The sequence below is a fragment of the Melitaea cinxia genome, chromosome 20, assembly GCF_905220565.1.
Source record: "Melitaea cinxia chromosome 20, ilMelCinx1.1, whole genome shotgun sequence".
NCBI classification, from domain to species: Eukaryota; Metazoa; Arthropoda; class Insecta; order Lepidoptera; family Nymphalidae; genus Melitaea; species Melitaea cinxia.
This window is the reverse complement of record NC_059413.1, coordinates 12662890-12688042: the sequence shown is the minus strand read 5'-3', so window position 1 is coordinate 12688042 and position 25153 is coordinate 12662890. Positions and strand designations below refer to the sequence as shown.

The 25153-nt window shown below is 36.0% G+C and overlaps 1 protein-coding gene across 1 annotated transcript; it reads left to right on the top strand.

Moving 5' to 3' along the window:
- LOC123663284 (alpha-tocopherol transfer protein-like) lies at nt 1–25153 on the top strand. Its single transcript, XM_045597974.1, has 5 exons — nt 1–38; nt 153–277; nt 19666–19762; nt 22687–22828; nt 24905–25153. Exons 1-5 carry the CDS (start codon nt 1–3, stop codon nt 25151–25153), a joined length of 651 nt encoding a protein of 216 aa, XP_045453930.1.

The window sequence follows — 25153 nt, the reverse complement described above, 5'->3', positions numbered from 1 at the left end:
ATGACGCCCGTGGATATGGGTAACAAAGAACAGTACCCGTAATCGGGTAGGTAGGGGTATTTTATATGATCATATATATATATAGGTTAGGTTACATAGGTTAGGTTACATGGTACGAGTGATTATGGTGGTAAATATCATATTTGTTACAGGGAGTTTGCGTGTCTGCCGGAGCAGTCGATTCAAGGATACGACCTAATATACCACCGGCTTCACTACACGGAACCCTCAAAGTACTTCTTCGAACCTGGCTGTAAGCTGCTCTTCATGACAGTTGGTAAGTCGTCTTCAATTTATAGGAGAAAGCTAGCGATCTCTTTTATTTCTAAGTGCTTTTGTTAAATAAAACAATCGTGCCATTCGAGGGGGATAGAAATCTGTTTTCGTGCAGTCAAGTTTGTGGCTACAGCGGCTGGACGAGACCCCGGGGGTGGACTCAGTGTGGACTCAATGAGAGTCGGATATGACAGAGGTAACGTACCAGACAGGGTGTCTAAAGGCCTCACTGAACAACAAGGTACACTACTTACAATGTACACTTAACCTATGTTACTGTTAGTAAGGTTTTTTTTTTTTTTTCTTATATATATATATTTTATTTTTTATATAGTTATTATTTGTTTATCTATGTATAAGTTATCTATTTCTGTTATTTACTTAAATTTCACTACATCATTATTTATTTATCTATTTTTTTATTTTATTTTATAGGTACATCCACAAAATACATATGGAACATTATATATAATTCACTATTACATTATTATCTAATATGTATCCCATCACGGGGTACACAACATTCCACAATATATTAATGCCGTGTAGCAAGTATAATTAAAATTACTTCGCATAAAAATTAACAGTAAAGATACTACTTGTTAATAATAAAATTCATTTAAAAAGGTCATCAATCAAATTTATATAAAGTGTAAAGTTGAGATAATATTAATAATCAAACTTAGCTTAACTAAAATTTAAATAAATATATCAACATGCAAAATAACTGCTATTTGTAACTATTTGATAAACCAAAAGGATATAAGAATTTATATATTTATATATCTACTTTCTTATTTCTATATCACGAGCCACGCCTGATCCCAGCATCTTGAGCAGAGCCCTTGCCAACGACATATCACGCTTGTGGATGGTTCTTTTCAGGTTGTGCTCCAAGATTGTTTTTGTCGAGGCACCCAGCGCTCGGCTAACGAACCTGCCGATTGCGTCATCACCGTCGTCAGTGTAGTAGACACAGGTGTTAGTGTGTCTTGTTAACGCTACTACCGCATGAGGCACACTATCGTGGATTTTTAGCCTCTCGGTCTTTGTCTGGACGATGATGACCTCGCTGTAGGTTTGCCCTTGTGCTTCATGAATGGTCATGACGCGCGATCCCTCTCCAGCACCGTATCCCTGGTCCATCAGGAATTTTTTCTCTTCTTGCGTATAGACCAAGTATAGAGTGTCCTTTTGAAGTTTTGGTATTGGCGCGCCAGTGTATCCATTCATTCTGAGGGAGTGGATGGTGGGATTTGACGAGTACATGTTTATATATACCTCGCAGATGGCATATACAACGTCCATGGGACTCCGGTATGTGCAGGAAAACTCACGTGAGATGTTGATTGTCAGGTAAGGTCTACAGTACCTCATTTCGAACAGATTTTCTCTGTCTATATAAGGCAACTGGTTGACATCTCCAATGAGAACAACTTCGTTTGCCCCCGATAGCCGAGCCGCCATTACTATAGCTCCAAAATGGTTCATAAGGGCTTCGTCCACCGTTAAACGGTTACATTTCGTGCCCTTTTTGAATCCATTTGTTAAAATATACGTAATATACGTACTATGGTACGTACCCTAGACCTGATTTTGTCGCCAAAGCGGCGGGCTAGTTTCTCTTTAAGATCTTTGGCAGCTTCGACCGTCGTGGTAACTACTATTTCTACATTCTCATCGAAGTTCCTAACTATGTGTGTCGTTTTTCCGCACCCAGGTACCCCGTTTATCCACTCCAGCTTCGGCAATTGCCAGCCCACGAGGCCCGCGTCGACATCAAGATCAACTGAAATGGATTTTGCCATCTCAAGCATCCTGTCATCCAGCATTACTCTCGTGCACTTGGCAACCACCAAAACCGGGTCCCTCGGAGGTGTTAAAAATTTTGGTGACGTGTTTTCCCGCCCCGCAGCCTCGGCCGTGCCCACAAAACCACCCGTGCCGCTATAGGCTGCCATATATTTTCCTGACATGTGTCCTTTGATAACCTGGGACGTGTCGTTATTATATATGGCTGCCTCTGCCTCATCGAGCAGCACCATTAGCAGACCTTCGCTGCCTCGCTGATGGGCCTCCAAGATCTTTTTGCATGTGGCCAAGTTGACTTCTCGATTGGCTTTTATTATGGCTAGGAATTCAACCATTGCGTTAACAGCATGGTCTAGCGGGTTCGATGCCGGTCTTAGCCTGGGCGGGGTTACTTGTCCCTTATCGGCCCTAGTTCGGTGAGTTTTCGGCTTAACCGGTTTTCCTAGATGGTCAACCCTCAGAAACTCCCTTAGAGCCATAGCCTGTCGGTCCGTCGATGTTGAAGGTCGAGGCGAGCGGCGAGACGAATTAAACGTCGTCTTTTTTGGAGAGACCAATCTGTGGATGGAATTCTGCAGTGCCACCAAGCGGGTATCGAAAGTCCGCTCACTGTTATTGGTCATGGAAGTGGTGTGTGATCTCTGTGCTGCTATTTTCAGTTGTAGGCGTTCGGATTCACTCAGTGGTGGCTCACTGAGAACCGGCCCCTCAACTGGAGACGACGGCTTAATTTCTGCTTTCAGGAAACTCAGATCTTCCCCCCTGTCTTCATATACTATGATCTCGTGCCTTTCTGATGCTATTAGGCATCCATAGTAATTTGTTATGACCCCTTTAAAGAAGCCGGTCCTCATGGCATTCACACTAATTTTTCGCGGGCCACTGTCTTGGCCTTCTCCGCAGAGTTTTGAGAGTATTGTGCATGCCCGCGCGAATGGGGTCTCCTCGCCCCATTCGAACAGTACGATAACCTTTTCTTGCAGCTGTACGCATCGATAGTCCGAGCCACTCACCATCCGCAAGTCCAGAGCATCAATCTTGTCACGCTTAATGCTCGTTTTTGCGGTACTCCCTTTTAAGAGTAGGGCGAGTCCCGGCGACACCGTCACTCGATCCGAACTCTCCGAGCGACAGAAACTGATACCTATTTTTTCTGCGGTGTCACTCATGAAAAGGGCTACACCCCGCGTCCTTATACTTGGGTCGCCACGTTCTCCTCTTTCTCTAATGAGCTCTTCAAACGTGGCGTACAGGGTGGTGTGTTGAGACGTTGTCGGTGTTTTTGCTCTCCCAAGAAGTCTCCGCAGCAGTTTAGGGACAGCTTGCAGTGACCTCGCAATTGGATTTTTAAATATTAATATTTGTATAAAATATGTTCTTCCGTCACCTCTTCTCGCATCTCGTGCATCTGAGATGAATCAATAAATCGATCTTAGAAGAAACCCGAAATATAACATTTGAATATTTTATTAACTGTATTATTATTATATTAGTTTATCGAAGCATTAAAGTTGATAAGTTCAATAAACTCTTGGAGATATCATGCATATATAATACATACATACATAGGAGTAAACTATGGTCTTTCTGCTGTTTGTTGGGTTTTTTACCTTTGTAGGCTAGGCTTCGAAGTACTTTATGAATACTTTTCTGCTCCTGCTGCAAATATTTTTATATCCTTATTTATCCTTCTTTAAGATAATTTATGTTTATTATATATTTGTATATATAAATATCATCATTTCAATAATTCCTTATATTAATACGTGAAACAAAACCTTTTCACCCTTTTTTACGAAAATTGCGCGGACGGAGGAGTATGCAACCTCGCATACTTATAGTTCATATAGAGAAAGAGTGCAGAATGCTAATATATTTTTTAAAATTATGCATAAAAATATATTAAATCAATAAAATAAAAAATTATACACACCACCACTTATTTGACACACACACGCATATATATGTATACTCTTTTGTTTAATATATGTCCAACTTATAATTTATGTTAGGTAATTATGGTCGAATATCGACCACTGGGTGGCAACTAGTATCATTTAATTTTATTTTGGCTGCAAATAAATTAAATAAATAATATTAAATAAATAATAATAATAATAATACGAAACAACTTAAAAAGAAAAATTTTAATTCTAGATTGATCTTATAGTTCAATTAATATGTAGTCGTGTTATTCTAGTTTCATTCCAATTTCTAAAAATTTTTGAATAATTTACCCGGCATTTACATAACTATATTTATTGTTTAATTTATACTAATATAACACAAAAATTCATCTTGTATTTTGCTGTAAAATTAACTGTTTTCGGAGTGGAGCGCTGAGAAAGCGACTAGAATGCACTCACATACGGTATTGTATACCGTACAAGGCGTAAACTCGATTGCTTTTGTTGATTTTTCACATCTTCATTACAACGTCGTAATAAAGGTGTATACAAAAATATAGCTAATTGTTCCGCATATTGGGGTTTAAAATCTCAAAAGTGAGTGGACTATTCGTGATTATCTAATAAAACAGGTTTTGTTAAAAGCCTTCAAAATGGCGGTATTAAAAAATTAAAACGAGTTTAATATCCATCATCGTATGTACGAGTATATGTATCAGACACGTTTTTAAATTCCCATTCAAACATGCAAATTATTAACACAAAGATCTATCTTCGGATTATGTAGCAAAATTATATTGCCGTGTTATTCAAATTTCATCACGTTTAGGAGATGAAATATGGAAGAGAATGTAATGCCGTATATTTTACAACGCTTTTGATACCGATGTATTAAGTTTTAGGTAATATGATGATGAGGTTAGGGCATAGCAGGAAAATTCCTGCTTGAAATATGGAGCGGCCCTACTGGGGTCCCTTGATCTTACAAAAGATCACAGCTAAATAAAACTGTTTTCAAGCAGCGTTGTTATATTAATATACATATATTTTTCTAGTTACCTTCACCCACATGTTTAATAAATCTTACATAAAAGGAGCACTGTTTCATTGCGAATACGATGACATATAGGGTTGCCTGCTAAAACTCTGATTTGAAAGGCAGTTGCCGAATATAATATAGCCTGGCCAAGAATTTTCCAGCCCCCAATTGTCTTTAACACGTATAACAAAAGAAGATAATTTTTTTTATCCATTAAGCAGGTGGGTGAAGATCACGTCTAGTTCTGATCTAAGACTATAACATTTTCGTTACTTTATATAATTATTTATTTTGAAGGTAAATAGTAACTAAAATATATAAAAACAAACAGAACTTCTATATTTTAACTTTAACCTTTGAAGACTAGTTGTAACTTGTCGTAAATAAACCAAGTTTTAAATATTTACTCTTCATTATATGTCCATATACATATAAAGCTTGTGGAAACGTCTGCTTGTATACAAATAAGGAAGTTGATTCACTCGTTTTACGCAATTTTAACATGAAGCCTGTTTGAATAAAGTTATTTGTGACTGAGTAATCGAGGATCGCGTCCTCATTTATAACCAGTTATATCGTCTTCAATATCCAAACGTAACTATTTATATTTTGTTTATTTTATAAGAATTTTACTGCATTATTAAAATTCCTATTTTAAGGTAAGCGGCCGGAACTTATTTTAATATCGAATGCGTAACAAATTAGTTACGCCCAACACAAAAAAAAACGAATGTGCTTTAGACCATACGAATGAAGTAAAACTTACGAAACGTAACTCTCTCTTTTTCTATCTTCACTAACTTATATTCTCGCCGAATCCAACTCGGATGGGCAGCGTCCGGGAAACTATGGAAAACTTTACGTCCAATATCCCACAGTGTCTGAAGACGAAAGTCTTCAATCAGTGTGTGTTGCCAGTGATGACATATGGATCCGAAACGTGGTCGTTAAATATGGGCCTAATAAGAAGGCTCAAAGTCGCTCAGCGGGCGATGGAGAGGGCAATGCTCGGTATTTCCCTGCGTGATAGAGTAAGAAATGAGGAGATCCATAGGAAAACCAGGGTAACCGACATTTCTCGAAGGGTCGCACAGCTGAAGTGGCAATTGGCAGGGCATATAGCTCGAAGGACCGGTAGGCGATGGGGCGGAAAGGTTCTCGAGGGGCGACCACGTGCCGGGCACCGCAGCGTTGGCAGGCCCCCCACCAGGTGGACCGACGATCTGGTCTGGGTTGCGGTAGGCCGTTGGATGCGTGCTGCGCAGGATCGATCGTCGTGGAAAGCATTAGGGGGGGCTTATGCTCAGCAGTGGGTGTCCTGATATGATGATGATGATGATGATGACTAACTTATATATCTCTCTCAATTTCCGTTCGCCTTGCCCGATTACACTTTTCGTAACGCTCTCCACTCATTCACTAGCTTACTCCTCAAGTCAAGCGTAAACAGTTTTTTTTTCTAAAATCTATCGGCACAAGGAATTACCAGCTTAAGTCAACTGATTCCTAATTAAGGTAAAAAAATTAACAGCTAACCACATTCGCCAAACTTGCCATCCTTGTACTTATTTCGTATAAGCCTTGAGAACGTTAAAACTATTTAGGTGTTCAATCGTTTATGTATTATAGTGATAACAGTCGATATGTACATTTTATTATTAAACTAGCGACCCGCCCCGGCTTCGCACGGGTGCAATGCTGATACTAAATATACCTCAGAATGTCTTTATTTACAGTGTGAAGCTAGCTTATAGCATGGTTATTAACATAATAACAACAACATTCAAATATGCGTCGTTAGATTAGACGTTGTTACACAATGCGTTGAAGAAATAAAGGTTCACTGCTCGTTTCCCGTAGGATAAATTTCCGGATAGCGTGATAATATGTAGCCTATATGTTGACCTGACTTCTTAATAATATTCGCGCCAAATTTGAAGTAAATCCATGCAGTACTTTTTAAGTTTATTCCGGACATACATACAGACAAACAGACAAAAATTCTAAAAACTATATTTTTGGCTTCGGTATCGACAGTAGAACACACCCGAAGTATTCTTTAAAAAAAAATTAATGTACAGTTTTGACTTTCCTACCATTTTATTATATGTATAGATAGTTGATGACCCGGTAAAATTCGTATCACCCACGTGTATTTGTGAGAAATACAGACAAAACACTCACTTTCTGAACGCGCCTATAAATATTTTACAACCAAAAAAAAAAACCAAAAAACTATGCCCCAGGTGTTCCAGGCGTCTATAGGCGGACTAATGCTTGTCACTCTAGTGGTATAAATGTAACAACCAGATTATTTATCTCAGCTACAATGACTAGTATTCTTTATTATACACCAAAAAATGTACTAGTAATTAAGAGTAATGTTTACGATGACCGCTCTCATGTAATGGAGCGTGGTTCGTGTCGGCGGCGTCTAAACACCGACGGTCGTGGGTTCGATTCCCGCTCGGAGTGGAATTTTGTATTTATAAAAATATTTATTTCCGGTCTGGTCGTTAGTCCTTGTCCTCACCGTGCCTCGGAGAGCTCGTTAAGCTGTCGGTCCCGGTTGTTATCACGTACACCTGATCGCGATCGTTACTCATAGTAGGGAATATATCCGCCAACCCGCATTTGAGCAGCGTGGTGGATTAAGCTTTGATCCTTGCCCTACATGGGGAAAGAGGCCTATGCCCAGCAGTGGGATATCACAGGCTGAAGCGTTCCTTATGGACCGACAAATTCAATAGGGTAGGAGGTAGTTCTGCAGGGAAGTCATGTTGCGGAAGGACGCACAACAATGTGCAATCATTTATGATGACGAATTTAGCAGAGAGATATAATTTGTTTATTGACATTTAAAAGAACGATGTTTGACCTTTTCTTGATTCTGTCATTCGATTATCAAGAAGTTTACGTGGAAAAATTTCTAGGTGTTGTTTGTCTAACCGGGTCTCATTCGGAGTACAACGTGGAGTTCGGAGTGTAAGCTGTACTTTTGATAGAAACTTGGTGATCAACTTTGTGAATCAAATTTAATCGTTTACGATGTTAAAGCATTTATAATAAAAGTGTTAAACAATGATATATTAGTTAAAAATATATAATAACAAAATTTAAAGTAAATGGTAAAATAGGATATTTACCTCATTGGTCGTTTGTTGTTTTTTATATTAAACTAACATATACTCGTATGTACCGTCACCCGCCATGGAGTCTGCAACGTCGCTATAATAACGTAAACTATATTCCGTAATATAATATAGTGATAAATATCATATAACATTCACACACGGTCGTCTGTTATGGTAAGCAACTTAATACTTGTGTTATAGGTAGCAGCTGATTGTTATAACTATTTTATTTTTAACCAACTTCAAAAAAGGAGGAGGTTACTTAATTCTCAATTTCATGTTGGAAAGGAGATGTCCCAGGTGTGGTACCAAGATAAGAAAACCAGATCTGATGATGGAATTCCAGAGAAATCATGGAAAACCCTCGAAAATCGTAGTGGCGACTAGAGCGTTTTTTTAATTTGTTTCGTCTACTTACGTTGTATTACTATCGATGCTCGCACACAAACAAAAATCGACTTCAAAGTCGGTTTTTGTTTGTGTGCGAGCAAACACAATTATGATAAATATACAAATATTACACCTAGACTCAGGACATCGAACCCGCAAACCGCGGTGCAGAAAGAAGGGTCACTAGAAATTACGCCATAGGCTATTAAATATATAGTTTAATTTAAAAAATATTTCATCATCATCATCACTATCATCATTATTTCAGCCTATCACAGTCCACTGTTGGACATAGGCCTCCACAAGTTCACATTAAAAATGGCGTGAACTCATGTGTGTTGTCCATAGTCACCACGCTGGGCAGGCGGATTGGTGACCGCAGAGCTCGCTTTGTCGCTACGAAGACGCTGCTGCCCGTCTTCGGCCTGTGTATTTCAAAGCTAGCGATTATCCCGCCATCGGTCGGCTTTTTATGTTCCAAGGTGGTAGTGGAACTGTGTTATCTTAGTCACCTCTTACGACACCCACGGGAAGAGAGTTGGTGGCTATATTCTTTAGTACCGTAGCCACACAACGGAAAAAAATATATTTAAGAAAGTATTTAAGAGAAAGTAAATTTTTAATTATTTTTAGTAGTCACGCAAAAATCCACCAAATAATAATAATTTTTAGGTATATTGACGAAAAAAACACGATTAACTTTCATTTATATAGTGTGCATTCTACTTAATTTTAATCCGTAATAAAATAACTCGTGAAATTTTTACTTTCACAAGTAAACGGAAGATTTTGTAAAATTTACATTTTTATTGTTTCTTAGAATATCCGCTCACTTGAAATTAGCAAAGTTGGTGTATTGTATGAGTGTTTTGTCTGTAATTTTATCAGAGTACTAGCTGGTGAAACCGAGTTTTCACTAGCGGTAGTTCGAGGGAAAAAGTACTAAAATAAAAAGGTTTAATTAAAAAAAAAAAAAAAAAAAAAACAGTTCGAATCCGAAGCACGTGAGATTAACGCGTTCAAACAAATAAAATGTACGTTCCTCTATAATATTTTCGTTCCTTTTAATCACAAATAAATAAATCTATGTATTACTAGCTGCCTGGACAGACTTTTTCTGTCAAAAGTTAATAGTAAAAAAAAATTTTTTTTATTAAAACCTTCCGTGGACCATAAGGAATATACAAAAAAAAAAATTGCCGAATTTGTCGAGCCATACTCGAGTTATGGGCTTAGCAACATTCATTTTTATTTATATATTATAATATATCGTATGTATTATGCATGTATTATAATTATGTATCGTATATGTTTATGCGTGTATGTATAAATATAAGTATCACACGTGTATACATTATTATTTATGTATGCATTTATCTTTATATATATAAATCTCGTGTCACAATGTTTGTCCTCAATGGACTCCTAAACTACTTAACCGATTTTAGTTAAATTTGCACACCGTGTGCAGTTTGATCCAACTTAAAAGATAGGCTATATTTTATTTTGATATATTATGTTATTATTATATTTCAGAAAAAAATAAGGTGATACGAAGTACGCCAGGTCAGCTAGTATATTATATAATTATGTATTTATTATATATTATATTTTTATTCTCAATATATTGAAAATATACACGCTAATTTTGCGACTGTTTTATAATTTTCCTGTGGCAGGACTACTGGAAGAGATTCCATCATGGGATAAGTAGTGCCTTTGTACTAGCATTGTTTATAAGAGCTATTTCCTATTGCTATCCTAGTGTACATAAATTGTTAAATAAAATAAATAAAAAATAAATAAACGATTCACACTCAACGACCCCCAGTAGGATTTTCTCCTGTGTCAAGGGTCCGGAAACACATAATACACACACAAACGCTCAGACCACGACAAACATCTATATGACATTGACAATTCTGTCGTGAGCGGTAATCGAACCCGCGACCGCAAGCGCGAAAGCCATTGTGATGACCGCTGCGCTAACGCGTCGTCAAAATGTTTCTTTAATTGATGTTTCTTCAATAAGAGTTATTACCTATGATATGTTTGTTTCGATGAATGCTTAATAATACTGGACAACCTCTTGATCATGTTTTGCTAAGAGGTAGAATGTGGTGTATAGATGTGGTGCTATAGTTACCAGAAGCCAGCCATAGTAAGCCAGAAGCAAGTTTCACCAGTAGTGGATCAAGTGCTGCTTATAAGTTACGAATTAACTTTAACAGCAAAAGATACAATAGACGATTAGGTTCAGTTTCGCTTCAATTGAGAAACTACGTTTTTAATATCAACGTATAGGCATTCGGTGATGAAAACGACTTATATATTATAAACTTTTATCAGAGATAAAGAGTCAGAGAGTCAGATAGCTTTGACGGTGAAACAAGCCTTTAGTGTGAAAAATATGATAGTTGACAGATTAATCATGCGGAATGGAAGTACGAGGGGAATAAATGCGAGAATTGGTATCTAAGAGTCTTAGAGAACACTGTTCCTGACTATGTTGGAGGAACAATTTCGGATTAAAGTCGGCAAACAAGCGTACGGCTCACCTCATGGTAAGCGATTACCGTAGCTTATAGACTCCTGCAACATCAGAAGCATTGCACACGTGTACCGACCTTATTCTCAATCCCCCCACCCCCAGGAGCTCTGGTCACTCACCACAGGAACACAGCATTGCTTGAGAGCGGTATTCTTTTGCTGTGATTACGTGAGATTGGCGAAATCATCTGTCTATTTTGACAGAATTGAAAACCATATTTAATGAATAAATGAAATGAAGAAATCCGTTATTGTTCATTATTACAATACGATTTTTACAATAAGGCAATAATTGCAATTTATTTATCTTTGTTCGTCTGTATTGTTTAAGAACAATGACCAGACCAAGAAGACAATAATTACTTGTTATGCAAACTATTTTTACTTAGTTCATTCGTTTCTTTAAAAGTAAATATTTTTTGAACCTTAAGTGTCTCTTATGGACGACGTGTTGGCGCAACGGTCACAGCACTGGTTTGTGGCTGTTGCGCTAGCGGTTGCGGGTTCGATCCTCGAACATGACAAACATTTGTATTGGCCACAAAGATGTTTGCCGTGGTCTAGGTGTTTGGGCAGACCTTGTGGGTTTCCCCACCGTGCCTCGGAGAGCACGTTAAGCCGTCGGTCCCTGTTGTTATCACGTACACCTGATAGCGATCGTTACTCATAGTAGCAAGATCCGCCAACCCGCTTTGGAGCAGCGTGGTGGATTAAGCTCTGATGTTTCTTCTACGTGGAGAAAGAGGCTAATGCCCAGCAGTGGGATATTACAGGCTGAAGCGTTCCTTATGGACCGACAAATTCAATAGGGTAGGAGGTAGTAACTAGACTCTGCAGGGAAGTCATGTTGCGGAAGGAAGCGACAGAAAGAACAAGATTCACACTCGTTTCCGATTCGTCGCGGAAGGCGCGGTCGGCGACGCAGGGCTACCCGGCCAATGCCGCCGTAACGCTTGGTCAGCGGACAATATTGGGGTATCTATCGCCCGCATTACATGGTGGCGACCTTAGTGTTTGAGAGAGCCTCTTCGGAGTTGCTAATCGTGACGGACCCTCAGGGTAAACGCTGGGGGGGGGGGGTTTGGTAGAAGTGCAACAGCGTCTCCGTGAATCTGCCTAGGCGTAACGAAGCAACACCGAACGGGTTCTAGTCGGTGCGAGTCCGACATACCCCCCAGCTCCAGGCTAAGAGGCACCCATAACGGATTTGCCCTGGGTAAAAAAAAAACAGACACACACTTAGATTTTATTACATATAGACACTTCAGTATCATTTATATGTATATATTTGTCGTAACGATTTTATAAAAGTCAAAAGGGAGCTTACACTTTCACCACTGCGATGTATTACTTTCATTTTGAATAATATGTTAAACGATGACTATTACGATGTACTGGAACGGTAATCATAGCAATCGGTTGATGCTCTAGCGGTTGTAAGTTCAATCCCGCTCAAGACAAATATCCGTATAAGCCAGGTTTGTGCTTCTGTATTGTGCATTTCCGGACACTAGACACGGGTTACTCCTAGTGGGAGGCCGTTTCTAAGGTGCTTATTTATATTATTCTTTTTGTGATGTAAATAATAAATTAATATTAACATAACATATATCTTATTAACCACCCTTAATCCCCCTCCTTATAACTTCTGGCTATTAAAAATAGATATTGGCCGATATGCACACAAAATTTCATAAAATCGGTCAAGCTTTTTCGGATTGTAACTAACATTGTGACACGAGAATTTTATGTGTAAGATTTGTTACACGAAATAAATTTTATAAAATAATGGAAAGTTGGTAAGGGTGAAATTATCTCTTTAAAAAGATCCTTACCAGTCAACCCATTGTAGTGAGAGATGATGTGACCGCGTGGCAAAGTAGTGCAGGAACATTTTTTATAATGACTAATTATATTTTTTTCTTGAGTGACGTGAGCTGACCTTATAGTGTAGTTCTATGTACCTATAGAGATCTCGTTTATAATAATGTTAATGATAAACTGGTTTTTGATGATGCTGTAGTTATTGAGCATTTGATTGCGTTAAGTGGTTTTGTTTTAAGATTTACGCGTAGTTTACTGCTGTGTACTTGTGTCTGCCCGTGGGTGTCGTAAGAGGCGACTAAGGCATAACATAGTTCCACTACCACATTGGAACTTAAAAAGCCGACTGATGGCGGGATAATCATCCAACTGCTGGCTTTGAAATACACAGGCCAAAGACAGGCAGCAGCGTCTTCGGTGCGACAAAGCCAGCCCTGCGGTCACCAGCCCGCCTGCCCAGCGTAGTGACTATGGGCAAAACACATGATTTCACGCTTTCACGCCATTTTTGGTGCGAACTTGTGGAGGCCTATGTCCAGCAGTGGACTGCGATAGGCTGAACTGATTACGCGTAGTTTTGACATGTACACTATTGACTGCTTGATTTTAATAAATTCTAGCAACAATGTTGCTTATGATTTAGGCATCAACATGTCAATTAATTACTTGTGATTTGTTTTACCCGTGTTTGATAAAGTTTTTCCTACACATAGCTTAGTAATAGGTTTTTAACCGCATGAGGTTAAATAGGCCATAAGGGCTTTCGCTTAAATGTTTGTAATAGAAGCTGCGAATCGTCTCTTAATATCGCAAGCGTGTTGTCAACCCTACTCCCGACCCTCCCTAAGAACTTTAGCTAGTTTTCTTACCAGATAAACAAAACATTACTTAAGATTAGTATTATTTGTACACCTGCAATACCAGAAGGATACCAAGTGCATTGCCGGCTCTATTCTTGACCAATTTCTAGACACTCCTAGGCTCCCTAACTCACCACAAAGATACTGCTTGATATTAGTATTATTTGGGCTCCAGCAACACCAGAAGCATCTCAAGCGCGTTGCTGATCCTACTACCGACCCCACTTAAGAGTTCTGGCTACTATATACTCATACTTACCACAGACTTTATACATAAGTATAAACTTTTAACTGAGGTAGGGCACAGCAGGAATTTCCTGCTCAAAATATGGAGCAGCCCGACTGGGGTAGTACCTCGACCTTACAGAAGATCACAGCTCAATAATACTGTTTTCAAGCAGTATTGTGTTCCTGTTGGTGAGTAAGGTGACCAGAGCTCCTGGGGGGATTGGGGATTGGGTCGGCAACGCGCTTGCGATGCTTCTGGTGTTACAGGCGTCTATAAGCTACGGTAACCGCTTACCATCAGGTGAGCCGTACGCTTGTTTGCCGACCTAGTGACATAAAAAAAACTTACCACAGACTTTATTATCTCCCTTCCAACGACACATTTTGCTATCTTAATTACAAAATGGAATCTCAGACTTTGGCATATATTACGATTTGACCCAGAAATCGTGTCATAACTGTAACATTGATTTTATCTTTACCAATGTTATACACATTCGAAGATCTGCTCTTTGAACCTTGGATTGAATTTTGGTGATAATGCTTAGTTTGATCTAAATATGCCTTCTGATTTTATTTACTTGGCAAACGATAATTTATGAAGCTTTGAGTATTGGAATCCAGTAGAATTTTTATTTTGTTCTTTGTCCTATTTTTCTTAATAGTTAAATTGATTGAAGGAAAATTGTTGTTACGATTGTTATAAAATATTATATTTTTCAGAATAAAAACTAACCTTTGTTTTTGAACTTTTTGTGCATTTATTAATTTAGATCTAGCCAGTATCGTAAGATATTTTTTTGTCAGCTTTTTATAGCACAAGTAGATAACGTCCACTTGTTTTCGCTTATTACGCTTGAGAAACTATAGAATTATAAATTTGTACTTAATTAAAATTATTTCCTACGTATTTTTTTTCCTATTATGTTTAGTTATACTTAGTACGAAATATACGTGTATGGAATTTGTATAGATCAACAGTCGCAAACTTAGTGTTACTCACCCAAAATCAGAGTTTAAAATTTATGGTTACACCATAAAATCGCGACCGGAAAAAAAAATACAATTTGCTGTCATCTCGAAAATTCCCGGCCGGACATGTTGTTAGTCAATTATATAACTAAAAATTAAACCGTTAAGAAAAAAATATATATAATTATTCATCATCATCATCATCATTCACATCATCACTGCTGGACATAGGCCTCCACAAGTTTACGCCAAAAATAACGTGAACTGTGTTTTGCCCATAGTCACCACGCTGGGCAGGCGGGTTGGTGACCGCAGGGCGGACTCTGTCGCACCGAAGACGCTGCTGCCCGTCTTCGGCCTTGTGTATTTCAAAGCCAGCAGTTCAATGGTTATCCCGCCACCGGTCGGCTTTTTAAGTTCCAAGGTGGTAGCGGAACTGTGTTATCCCTTAGTCGCCTCTTACGATACCCACGGGAAGAGAAGGGTTGGCTATATTCTTTAGTACCGTAGCCACACAGTACAATAAATAATTATTACAAACGACTAAAGGATTTAATTAGTTTTACATTTCATTGACGTCACAAATTGCCATTATTTTTCCATTGTATATGGTGTTTAATTCAATCAAGGCGAACCACAATTGTTTTTACTTGAATTTTTTTATTAATAATCGACTAGAGGAAACTTGTTAGATCAATTGTCTTTTCTTATGTTTATTATATTTTTTTTGTCTGTATAATTGATTCATTAATTTTTGACAGCTACGCGTAATAAGACATGTCTATGATAACATCTTAACATAAATAAAATTGGATGTTACTGAAAATCAGTTACGACGTTTAACTTCGTGTAAAACTGAATGATCATTTCCTCTTCGGGATCATTACAGCAGCTTGTGCTTTTTTATTCCTTTCTTTTTTTAACTTTTTTATCGTTCGCTCCAGCCTGTAATATCCTACTACTGGGCATAAGCCTCTTTCCCCATGTAGGAGAAGGATCAGAGCATAATCCACCACGCTGCTCCAATGCGGGTTGGCGGATATATTCCCTACTAAGAGTAACGATCGCTATCAGGTGTACATGATAACAACCGGGACCGACGGCTTAACGGGCTCTCCGAAGCACGGTGGGGAGACCCACTAGGACTGCATAAACACCCAGACCACGGCAAACACCTGTATGGCCAATACAAATGTTTGTCATGTGCAGGGATCGAACCCGCAACCGCCAGCGCAACAGGTACAATCCATGGCTGTGACCTCTGCGCCGACGCGGTGTCGTCGTGTTTTATCGTTCACGAAGTACTTGTTTTTTCTTTCTTTCCATCTTAGATTTGGAATGTTTCTATTTATTTTAATTAATTTGTTTGTTAATTTAAAATCGCTTCTCTCTTATCTTGATAATATACAGCGCGTCTAAAAGTGCTCTACTTTAATCATTGATTCAGAATTCAATTTCAAATTCCGTAAAACTATACTACCTAAGTAAACCGCCTGGCTCTGGGTGTAATATTTGTATTTATATATTTATTATTTCTATGTAGTCGGCTTTTACTTATAGCTCAAGTGTTAAGTTGCTTACCTTCGGAACAGACGACCGTGTGTGTGGGTGTGTGTGTGTATGTGTATGTTAAAAAAAGTATTATGTCGAGGTTTGGACTAGAAAAACTGCTATAAACTTACTGAACTTGAAATTTTAATTAGCTTCCGTTATTAAATGTGCTTAAACAAGAAAAAAAATACGATAATAAAAAAAAAACACCTTTTATTTGAGGTCAAACTATTTTTATTTAAGGCTAATAGACAAGAAACCGTGAAAATATCTTTAAGTAATTGAATTCTGTGGCGAATATCCAACAACGTACACAACGCAACACAGACGGTCAGACAACAAATAACATATATGTGGTATACAAACATATGTCATAAGCGGGATCGAAACCGTTATAGATTTCTAAGAAAAAGACCCCGAATGCAGTTTTGCAATCATTTACGATTCATTTCATTAACGCTTTGTTTGCAGTAAAAATCCAATATAGATTGTCTAGACCTTCTGACTAGACTGTCAGGCGATGAAACGTCTATCTATATATATAAATACTCATTAATAGTTGGAACATTTCGGCAATTTTTTTTAGGATTCAATGCTTTTATTGAAGGTTCTTATGGTGTGGAAAATGTCAGAAAATGTCACGGCTATATAAACTTGACACGTTTACGCAGAAAAGTAAATGTTTTCTTTATGGGTCAAAGAATACGCATGTATAATAAAATCTCGCAAATAATTTTGAACTTTATATTTCACAGTCTTTAATTACATAAGTTTAGAAATATATAAATAATAATAAGAAAAATAATATATAAAGCGCAGTATCTATTTGATTAAAAATATTTTTGTTTTTCTGCTAGCGTTTTTAGAGTCTATTTTTTGATATATATATATATTGTATTCTTTATTTGTTTATCAATTTCATATTAAGTAACATAGCACTCATTTTTGAATAATTTTACACTTTTATCCCTTCTATTCTATGGACATTACAAATCGTAAAGTAATGCTAGCCTTGACGCAATGCGCAATTTGATTTGTTCAACAGACGTTCAAGTTTATGAATATTTTAAATTGTTATTATTGCTGGAATTTCAATATTTATAAGTTATCTTAGTTATTATTTTATTTTAATTATTCCCTGTTTTTTTTACATTTTTTCCTAAAACAACTGCTTAAGTATATAATTAAAAGTTAAATGTTTATCCAAATACAAAAAGTTAAATAAGAGTTGTTGGTTCTCAAACAAAAAAAAATACTGACTTCACATACGGATTATAACTCCAAAACTACTTATCAGATTTCGCTCAAATTTGAATGGGTGCGCATGACAAGGACCAGCGTTCGAATATTAAAAAAAAAAAAAAAATCATCGATATCTGTATACCCACTAAAAAGTTATGAGTTACATTAAAAAAAGATCGAATTGAGAACCCCATTCTGGATAATCTCGTAAAGAAAATATCGGATAGAAAATTAAAAATAGAATCGCTATTTTACAAAAAAAAAAAAAAAAATCCTTTGATTAACAAACTACATACATGTACGTTCAATGGTATATCTATATATTAATACGTGAAGCAAAAACTTTGTACCCCTTTTTACGAAAATTGCGCGGACGAAGGAGTATGAAATTTTCCACACTTATAGTTTACAAAGAGAAGAAGTACAGAATGCTAATATTTATTTTTTAACTATGCACAAAAACATGAAATCAAAAAAACATACATTACACACACTACCATATATTTGACACACACTCGCATATATACGCTCGCGCTCTTGTTTATTATTATAGAAGTATAGTCTTTGACAAGATAACCTTAAAAGAGTTCAAACTTATAATGTAAATTGATTATGGTCGAATTTAGACCACTAGGCGACTAGTAAAACATAATTGGAGGCAGTATAATTGTAAGACTCATTGTCCTGGCTAATTCTTAGCGGCAAAACAATCACTTTTAAACAATGGGGTCATACCATAGCCTATATAGCTCAAATCGTTATAGGTTGTCAATATATGGACCAGTACTTCGACCACACAGGTCGGTTGACATAACAACCTATTTGTTTTGTCCTTGATATTGAATGGAAAATTATCCTAGCGTACCAGGAAAATTTCCTCTGATTTTCTCCTGTGACCTTCTATATATTTTTATTATATCTTTACTTCAAGACGGTGCTGTAATGACTTTAAATTATATAGATTAATATTTATACATTAAAACTTTTCCAGAAACGTAAACTTATTGTTAGATTAATGTCGACTGCTAGAAACAGCTTTATGCGAGGCGATAAATCTTGACGATATTCCAAAGGTCAGATTGAAATCGTCTGTAGGGGAAACTCGGATGCCCTTGACATACTACGACTACTAGTAAGAGAAATAGTTGCTTTTGATTTTGAAGAAAATTTAAAACGATATATATCTTTATCTGAATCTCTAATAATATTAAAATGAAGGATTTGATTTTTAGTTTTTCATGGATAAACTTATGAAATTTTGGACCGCTTTTAAAATTCTTTCCGGAGACCGTATTGTAAATAAGTTACGTAGGCTATACTTATCGCGACAAAATAAAGCAAATAATCCAATTAATGGAGCCCATTACAAATCCACAGTAACAGTGGTGAATGTGCTGTGTAGTCGCTTAAACACCGGCGATTTTCGTGTTCGATTCTCACTTGGGATGGATATTTGTATGTGTATTTTTGTTTCCTGTTTGGATGTATTTCCTTGTGGGTCTCCTCACGGTGCCTCGGAGAGCATATTAAGCTGTCGGTCCCGGTTGTTATCATATAAATCGTTACTTGAAAGAAAGAAAACAAAGAGGCCTATGCCCAGCAGTGGGATGTTACAGACTGAATCGTGATCGATCGTGAAGCCCGTGTGGGCGAAGCCGCGGCATATTCTTTCTCTCTTTCTCTCATAGCCAGTTATGTTTCGTATATCTAAGATACAGCGCAGGCATATCGTACAGAAGTTTTACTTGTGTCGTATGGTCTAAAGCACACTAGCTTTTTTTTATTGGTGTTTACTTCTAATAAGCCGAGTCGCCTGCCAAATAAAATTTGTTTAAAAAAGTCATGACAAATGTATTAAATTAAAAATTTGTTTATTTCAGATGCGTGTTTAAACAAGCGCGGTCCTAAACCAGGGCACATCTTCCTCTTCGACATGCAAGGAGTCAAGTTGGGGCATCTCACGCGAGTCAGCTTATCGTAAGTAATACAAACGTTAATGTTATAAGACACACGACACTTTCAAAGACACCTGTCGATAAAAGAATATATTTTCCTAAAAAATTTACGGTCTTCAAAATTCTATGAAGGTTGTAATCTCAACCACATCAATTAATCTCTTTCGTGTCTTCTTTATTCTACGTGACGTTTCCAAAATCACCCGTTCTATTTTTGAAATCTATTAATCCAAATGAATTAGTTTAGGTTATATTGTAATTAATATTATTATTAATTGATCTTAGATATGGTCTCATTATAATTATTATCAAACTATGATCACGTATCTATACTTTATTCGGTCGTTACCCAGCAGTAGTTTGATTATTATCAATATTGATCGTACAGTCAAATGCTGTTGCGGCTCTCAAAAAAAAAAAGAATAAAAAACTCGAAACTGAATGTGTGTAAAAAAGTAATTAAACCCAGTAAAAATATAAGTAAAAGTATAGGTAATTTTTTTTTAGGATAACAATTTTTTATTAATTAAATTTCATTAATGAATTAATTGAAAAAAGTTAATTCACATCAATAATCATCCACTACAGCTTTTAATATATGTATGTATTTTTTTTTAAATTATCAGGTATTTACTCAAAAACTAATCGCCACACTTGCTTAAATATAAATGGGACCACACGACAAGCACTAGCTTACGAATAAAGAAATAATAATAGAAATGAGTACACCCGGTAAAAATCTCAAGTAAAACCCATGAAACGTCGAATTGATACCTTTTTTGAAGTCAGTATAAGACAAAATATATCTAATATATAAAATTCACGTGTGTTTGTAGTTAAACTCCTCCGAAACGGCTTGAATCGGTATTCTCATGAAATTTTGTGTGCATATTGGGTAGGTCTGAGAATCGAACAACATTTATTTTTCATTCTCCTAAATGTTAAAGGTAGCCAGTCCACCCCTAAATATTTTTTTTTATTATTGGACCAAATATATTTTTATTTTATTATGATTTGGCATTGAAAAATACACCCAACCCTAAATTTGCACCCTTCTACCACCAACCCCTATTTTTTATAGCGTTTAGCGGCAGGACAACGTTTGCTGGGTCACCTAGTATTATCTATATGATTTTATGTTATAAAATTAAACACCTTATGCTCAGTTCTCACATTAACAAAACAATGTAATAATGTTACAGGACATTGTTTGTGTTTTTAATGAATGATGATTTATTTATTTTTGTTTTAATTAGATACTAAACGTCATTATAAAACCTTTTTAATTTACGTCTGAATATGTTTTAAATTAATTGACATTGTCTATGGTTCAATTGACATCTCTTATGGTTCCTTTTGTAATAAACAGATAATTAAAAAATGAATAATAAGTTTTAGTACAACGTAAAATGACTTATAATTATACAAATTCTATTAAGAAATGTATTCTAGGTTTATAACATTGGCTTCTTAACAAATAATACAGTTTATTTATAATATTGTTAATTATTTTAATATATCTTTGTAAGCAATTATTATACACACTTATTTTTTATTTATGTTACACACACACACACAATTCGAAAATTAATTTTATGTTATGTATCTATCTATATACTATAATATAAATTGTATCTAATGTATGTATCTAATGTATTGTATCTAATGTATATATACCTGTATATAAATCAATAATAAAATACTATATATTTTCATAGCTTCCAAAAGGACAGACAAAGGTAAAGAACGCGCAAACACATCATGCTTCGCCATTTTGTTTTTCTGTGCAGATTATAACAATCACAACCATTTTTATAGGTGTGACTTCATTTTGCATGTTTTTTACCTCCGTAATTAATGTTTTATGTTAGACATAGTCATAAATGAATAAATAGGCTAATCGACGTAGTTTCATCAATGTTAATTATTACTATTCCAATTTTGTGACATGTAAGCATGATGCTCGATTGTTTACATAAAATGCATGTTTTCAGGTAGGCTATGATATGAAAATTGTTCTAAACATATTTTTAAGTGAATCTTAAGGTGATATTACAGTATCTTATTTAGTTTTTTACTCTGTCTAGAATAGGCGATATTTTTTCCTACCATTTCTGTAGCGTATTGTGTTTGTGCATAGGTTCCCAACGGGGACGGTACCACCCCCTAGTAGCTTTTCGTGGGGGCGGTAACCGGTCCAAAGGTAAATGGGGAACTTTATGATAGTGCAGTCACATAGCTACCTAATTAGTAATTTAATATAGTAAAATACTTCAAAATAAATATATTTTGGTGAAAAAGACATTTTGTCTAGCCATCTAAGATGTTTATCTCATTATAATAGCGTAAATAACATTAAAACATTTAAATAAGCATTAACTAATTAATTGATCCGGTTTAGGATTGTCGGTAACATGTCTACGCAAGTTGGTAAACAAAGACGTGATTTACTCGTGACGACGTGATAAAAGAGAGAGAGAGAGAGAGAGAGAGAAGAGAGAGAAAGAAGGAGAGAGAGAGAATTAACTTTAATTTGTGATTTTTAATAGACCTATGGTATGGTATCAGCCTTTCCCAAAGTGGGCGATAACACCTCCTTGTGGGCGTTGCAGGCATAAAGGGTCAAGGGCCTGGTCTAGATAGACTTTTGACTAATATGTGAAGAGTTTGAATTTTGTTTTCTTGTAAAAGGGTCGGTAGTTCAAAAAACTTTGGGAACCTATGTATTATTGTATCTATTTGCGTTAAAATTAGTGAGTGTCACTTAGCTCAGTAGGTAGGGCACAGCAAGAAATATCCTGAACAAAATCTGAGTAATCCATTCTGACAGTTATTATTTTGTACATTTTATGTGTATATAGACGTTTGAAAAAGTTATCTCATAAAACAGTCGGATAAACTAAAATCGATTTTTAAATATTAAATGATATACAAAAATGTTTCCAGGTCGCTCCGTAAGTTCTTCCAGTACGTTCAAGAGGCGATGCCGGTGCGAATGCGTGAGATCCACGTGTTCAACACTGAACCCATCGTGGACAAGCTCCTGTTGCTCATCAGGCCTTTCATGGACAAGAAGTTCTTTGATATGGTGAGATCTTTTTCTTGTTTATACCGAGAATATGATCCACCTTACGGTAAGAGGTTAACGTCAGTATCGGATCATGTCCTAACTTTTAATGGGCAGTTTGGAGACTGCTGGCCTAAAGTGCCAATGTAATAATAAAAAACCGCGGATAAGCAATAGATTGCTAGATGTTTTTTTAAAGGCACGGGCAATTATGAGCCCGTGGATCAGTCAGCCAACCAGATCAGTTTAGCCTATTGCAGTCCAATGCCTGGACATAGGCCTCTTCAAATTCGTACCAGACATCCCCATCTGTGGATATTATACAAAAAATAAATAAAGAAAAAGCGTATTAGCCACCTCCTAACCTTGCTAATATAGCGTACTACAGGGAGCTCTAAATTTTAAAGACATCTTGCAAAAGTCAGCCTGCCTCACTTACCTATCAAGAAGTTAGTTGTAAATTATAACTTATAGAAAATCACACATTCCAACCTTAGTAGTTTTTCACAGTGCTTTAAAGTGCGTACAGTAAATGAATACAATAAAATTGTATGATAATAATAAAGAAAAATAAAATAAAGTAGTGGTCGTCCAGAGGTCGAAATTCGATCATAATTAAAAATTGAAATTAAAGAAACCCAAAAAATTATGACAATGAAGAACCTTTGAAAAAAAAATCAATTTGACAAACTGACAATTAACAAAATAGTATAATATGCGTGTGTGTGTGTGTGTGTGAAATACATAGTAGTGTGTATAAGGTGTAATAAATATTTTTATGCTTAATTTTAAAAATATACTAGCATTCTACAATCCTTTTCTATATAAACTATAAGTGTACGAAATTTCATACTCCTCCGTCCGCGCAATATTCGTTAAAAGGGCTCCAAAGTTTTTGCTTCACGTATTAATATATAGATATAAGAAATCCAGTTCCCTTAATGTTTATATATTCATGTCTTAATAAAGCTTAACCAATGATATGTGAGAATTTTAATATTTGTACCTCTACACGAAATTTTATTCTTTTGTTATTTTCTTAATATTCATAATGCATATTTATATATTATAATCTGTAATTTATGTATTATAATTTACAATACATGTAAATAACATTTATATCAAATTATTGATGATGATAAAATACAGAGAAGTATAATGTCGTTATTCAATTATAGTTTTGTTTACATTATATACCAACAAATGTATTTTATTTTATTTTAAATTTTAGTACCTACAACACATAAGTATTTTAATCTTGCTGTTGTGTATGCGTTGCCTTAAAACAAATTTTCAGTAGCTCGACTGGAGAAATACCTCAACCTTACAGAAAGATCACAGCTAAATAACACAACCCTCAAATACTGTTGAGTTTCTGTGGCGAGTAAGGTGGCCAGCTTCTAAAGATATGTTGTCATGACAGCGGGGTAGAGTCGGTATCGCATTTGTGATGCTCCTAGTGTTGCAGGAGCATAGGCTACGGTAGTTGAAATATCACCAGGGGGACCGTACGCTCGATTGTCACCTTAGTTATATAAAAATACTAGCTGACCCGGCGAACTTCGTATCGCCTAACACAAACTTTATCGTATGGTATTAAAGTTCAAATTGACTTTTAATTATTATCACAAATCTTTTGTATGGGAGTATAGAAAAGTGTTGTTTTTAGACTTTTTCAGGAAATTTTAAATTTTTTTTTTTTAGAATTTTTCTCTCCGTAAGAACCATCCTCGTACTTCAAGAAATATTTTAAAAAAAGAATTAGCGAAATCGGTCCAACCGTTCTCGAGTTTTGCGCTTAGCAACACATTCAGCGACTCATTTTTATATTATAGAATTAAAATTATGTTCATATACAATTCAATAATTTATTAAGCTAGTCTAAAAATCAAACAGACCAAAACTCAAATAACTTAGTAAATTATCTATTATTGTTATAGTTATGTATCTATTCTTTTTTTTCGACAAATAAGTATTTTACAAAATACTTATTCGTTATAATAATTTACTATTTTTTGAAAAAATATAGAGTCCATTTAGTTCATTATTTAAATTACGTGATTTCTAAAAATAAATGTATATATTTTCTCCTTTCAGATTAAGTTCCACCACAAAAACGCCGATCTAGAGAACTTTTATAGCACTGTAGCACCTAGATCAACATTACCCCCAGACCACGGAGGCACTCTACCAGATACTCAGACACTGCACAAGAAATGTATGCAGAACTTAAAAACTCTAGAACCATACTTCAGATCAGAAGAAGAACAGAGAATAAACGCTTTGCCGGATAAAAAGCGGGAGAAGGCTATGGAGAGGGCTTTTAAGAATTTAGAAATTGATTAA

Coding starts and splice junctions, on each gene's coding strand:
- LOC123663284 (XM_045597974.1), top strand. CDS start 1: ATGACGCCCGTGGATATGGGTAACAAAGAACAGTACCC. Junction 39..152: donor GGTAACAAAGAACAGTACCC/GTAATCGGGTAG, acceptor TATTTGTTACAG/GGAGTTTGCGTGTCTGCCGG. Junction 278..19,665: donor GCTGCTCTTCATGACAGTTG/GTAAGTCGTCTT, acceptor TGTTTATTTCAG/ATGCGTGTTTAAACAAGCGC.